This window comes from Carlito syrichta, unplaced genomic scaffold (assembly GCF_000164805.1).
Source record: "Carlito syrichta isolate Samal-C Ts95f unplaced genomic scaffold, Tarsius_syrichta-2.0.1 Scaffold315400, whole genome shotgun sequence".
In the NCBI taxonomy this organism is placed as follows: domain Eukaryota; kingdom Metazoa; phylum Chordata; class Mammalia; order Primates; family Tarsiidae; genus Carlito; species Carlito syrichta.
In genome coordinates, this window is record NW_007259496.1 from 594,861 (window position 1) to 598,352 (window position 3,492).

General features: G+C 50.0%; 1 protein-coding gene across 1 annotated transcript in view; it reads right to left on the reverse strand.

The window, feature by feature from the left end:
• The window catches only part of CRYGN (crystallin gamma N), a 19,394-nt gene extending 18,560 nt beyond the window's left edge, over positions 1–834 (reverse strand). Inside the window, exons 1-3 of the mRNA XM_021706267.1 lie at positions 726–834; positions 592–642; positions 82–193 (exon numbers count right to left, since the gene is read on the reverse strand). Of these exons, the coding sequence (XP_021561942.1) occupies positions 82–193; positions 592–642; positions 726–834 (272 nt within the window). The remainder of the gene's footprint in view (positions 1–81; positions 194–591; positions 643–725) is intronic.
• Between the last annotated feature and the right edge of the window lie 2,658 nt (positions 835–3,492).

Below are 3,492 nucleotides of genomic sequence, written 5' to 3' on the forward strand. Positions count from 1 at the left end.
CGCCCGGCCCCCCGCCCGCCCGTCCCGGGGTCAAGGGGGCTGCCGGGCCTCGGGGACCCGGTCCTCGCTTGACTCTCTCACCCGCGCTTTGCACGTGGTGGCAGCTTGGCCGGGCCTGAGGGCGGGCGGGGCGGGGCGGGGCGTGGGGGGGGGCTCTGAGCTCGCCGGAGCTGCGGGCGCCACGGAGGAGGCGCTTAAAAGATATTTTCAAACGAATTAAGAGTTAGAAACACTTTGCATACAAAAGCTGGGGGGGGGGGGGCTGGACAGGGACGTCCTGGGCCCACGCACGTCCATGCCCAGGATCTCAGCAGCCTAGTAGTCCTGTTGATCCTGGAATTAACTGAGGCCCCGCAGGAACAGGATGGGGCGAGGGAAGCACCCTCTGCCGGGTGCGCCGCTCCGAAGCGCAAGCTCACGGTCGTCGGGGACCCAGGGTCCCTCCTGCAGCCAGGCGAGCTCAGCTCACTCCCGAGTTGTTGGCGCATCCGCAGCGGCTGCGGGCCTGCGGGCTACTGACCAACAGGTGAATGAAGGGACAGAGAGCGAGGCTGACGCGCCCAGGCGGCGGCCGCGGCGGCTTGGGCTCACCTGGGGCCGGGCCCCGGGCGCGGGACCCTGGACGTCCGGGCTGCCGGTGGGCTGCGAGAAACGGGGCAGAGGAAAGCCCCTCTAGGCAGACTCTGAGCCCCTCAGCCCGTTTGCAAACCCGCGGAGACCCGAACCTTGGCTGCGGCTCAGCCCCGCCCGTCCCGGCGTCCGGCGCCCCCCCCCCTCCCTGCGGGAGGAGAGCGCGTCTTCCGGAAGAGAGGCTGGAGAGCTCCCGGGGCTCATCGGGTTAGGGCGGGGGGGGAGAGGCTGGACGTCTGGGGCCCAGAAGACCTTCCCTTGGTCCCCATCCCACGCCCGCGGACACAGCGCGGTTTGGCAAATGAAAGGCGCGGGGGCCTGACCCCTTGTGGTGGTCACAATAATCACGCCTCCCAGGGAAATTGACAGGAGGACTTAGCATTATTATAACATATAATAATACTATAGACAATATAATATTATTATATGTAATTTAATAATACTATAGACCATATAATATTATTATATGTAATTTAATAATACTATATACCATATAATTATATATTATTTCTGTATAACATATAGCACATATTATTAATATATGATTATATACACATATATATGTATTTAGAGACGAGTTCTTGCTCTATATATTGCCCAGGCTAATGTCGAATCTCTAGGCTCAAGAGATCCTCCTGCCTCAGCCTCCTGAGGAGTTGGGACTACAGGCAGGCACCACAGCACCCAGCTTAGAATAATAATAAATTCAACAATAGGGGTAGTGATAATAATGACTCTCATAGCACTTACGATAATATGACATCAACTATTAAGTCATTTAGTTATCTCAAAAGTACTATGAGGTGAGTACTATTATTATCCCCATTTCATAGATGTGGAGAGTGAGGCACAGAGTGAATAGGTAACCTGTCCAAGGTCACACGGCAAGCAAGCAATGGAGCTGGAATTTGAATCCAGAATCCGTGCCCTTGGTCTCTGTGGATAATTATAACAATATTTCTTCAGCGTTCTGCAATGTGAAGAGCACACCAGCTGTATCTGTTCATGTTCTTATTTTAGATCTTGCTTCATTTTCCTCTCCACCTAACATTTTAACACTTCCTGATCTAATGACTAAAAGGCTGAAAATATGCTTATCCTTTAAAGATTGCCCCTCAAACTGCAAATTAAAACACAATGAGACATCACAAGTGATGGTTAGGGTGTAGAGCACATGGGACTCTCATGCATTGCTGGGGGAATGGAAGCGGTGCAGTGACTATTTATTTTTTATTTTTTTGAGTTGGAGTCTCACTCTGTTGCCCAGGTTGGAGTGCCACAATCATGGCCATCACAGTCTCAACCTGCTGGACTCAGGCAATCCTTCCACCTGAGTTTTCCAAGTAGCTTGAACTACAGGCACACACCACCACACCTGGCTCATTTTTTAAAAAATTTACTGTTAGCCGGGCTCGGTGGCTCAGCCTATAATCCTGCGCCTTTGGTAGGCTGAGGTGAGTGGATTGCCGGAGCCCGTGGGTTCGAGACCCACCTGGGCAACCTAGCGAGACCTCATCTCAACAATAAATCAAAAATTAGCCGGGCGTGGTAGCGCTCGCCTGTAGTTCCAGCTACTTGGAAGGCTGAGGTGGAAGGATCGCCGGAGCCCAGCAGGTCGAGGTTGCGGCACTCCAGTTTGGGCAAGAGAGTAAGACTCCAACTTAAAAAAAAAAAAAAAATTATTGTAGAGATGAGGTCTCGCCAAGTTGCCCAGGTGGGTCTCGAACCCCTGGGCTCAAGCAGTTCTCTCATCTCAGCCTCCCAAAGTTCTGGGATTACAGACGTGAGCCACCGCACCCAGCCAATTTTTAAATTTTTTTTTTGAGTCGGGGTCTCACTGTGTTGCCCAGGCTGGAGTGCAGTGGCACAATCACGGCTCAACTCAACCTCAAACTCTTGGGCTCAAAAGATCCTTCTGCCTCAGCCTCCCGAGTAGCTAGGACTACTGGTACACATCAGCATCCATGGTTAAATTTTGTTTTTTTTGTAGATACGTAGTCTCATTATGTTGCCCAGGCTGGTCTTGAACTCCTAGGCTCCAGCAATCTTCCTGCCTCAGCCTTTCAGTGTTGGGATTACAGGCGTGAGCCACTGTGCCTGGCCTATTTCACCTTTTTAAAAATAAAGTTAAGATATATATTATATATTTTATAAAGTTAAGGTACATATGACTAGCAATTCCACTCTTAGGTGTTTACCAAGAGAAATAAAAGCATACACCCAAAGATCACATACGTTGTCATATGGGGTTATTTATGATAAGCTCAGACAAAGAGCGGCCTGGATGTCCATCAACCACTGGATAATAATGAATTATAATTCATTCATACAAGGGAATACCAGTCAGCAGTAAAAAGGAACAAACTTTTGATGCACACAACTGCATAGATACAGCCTAGAAACTTTATGCTGAGTCGAGGAGCCAGACACAGACAACTGACATTGGGTGGTCCTGTGTGTATGAGACTCTAGACCACACACAGGACTCTGGTGACAGCCAGTAGATCAGTGGCCATCCTGTCCAAAGATGGTGGCAGTAGAGATGAGGATTTTAAGAAACAGGTCAAAGGAACTTTCTAGGATGATAGAAATGTTCTATATTTTAACGATAGTGGTGGATACACAGTTGTATAAGCTTACCAAAACATCAAAATTTATACTTTAAGTTATGAATAAATGTATAGCACAGCCTGACAAGACTTTAAGGTGAGAATCTGGGCTACCCGGAGAGATAAGCAAATCAGTCCTTTAAAAAGGATAAGAAAAGCCGGGCTCGGTGGTTCAGCCTGTAATCCCGCGCCTTTGGGAGGCTGAGGTGAGTGAATTGCCTGAGCCCGCGGGTTCGAGACCCGCCTGGGCAGG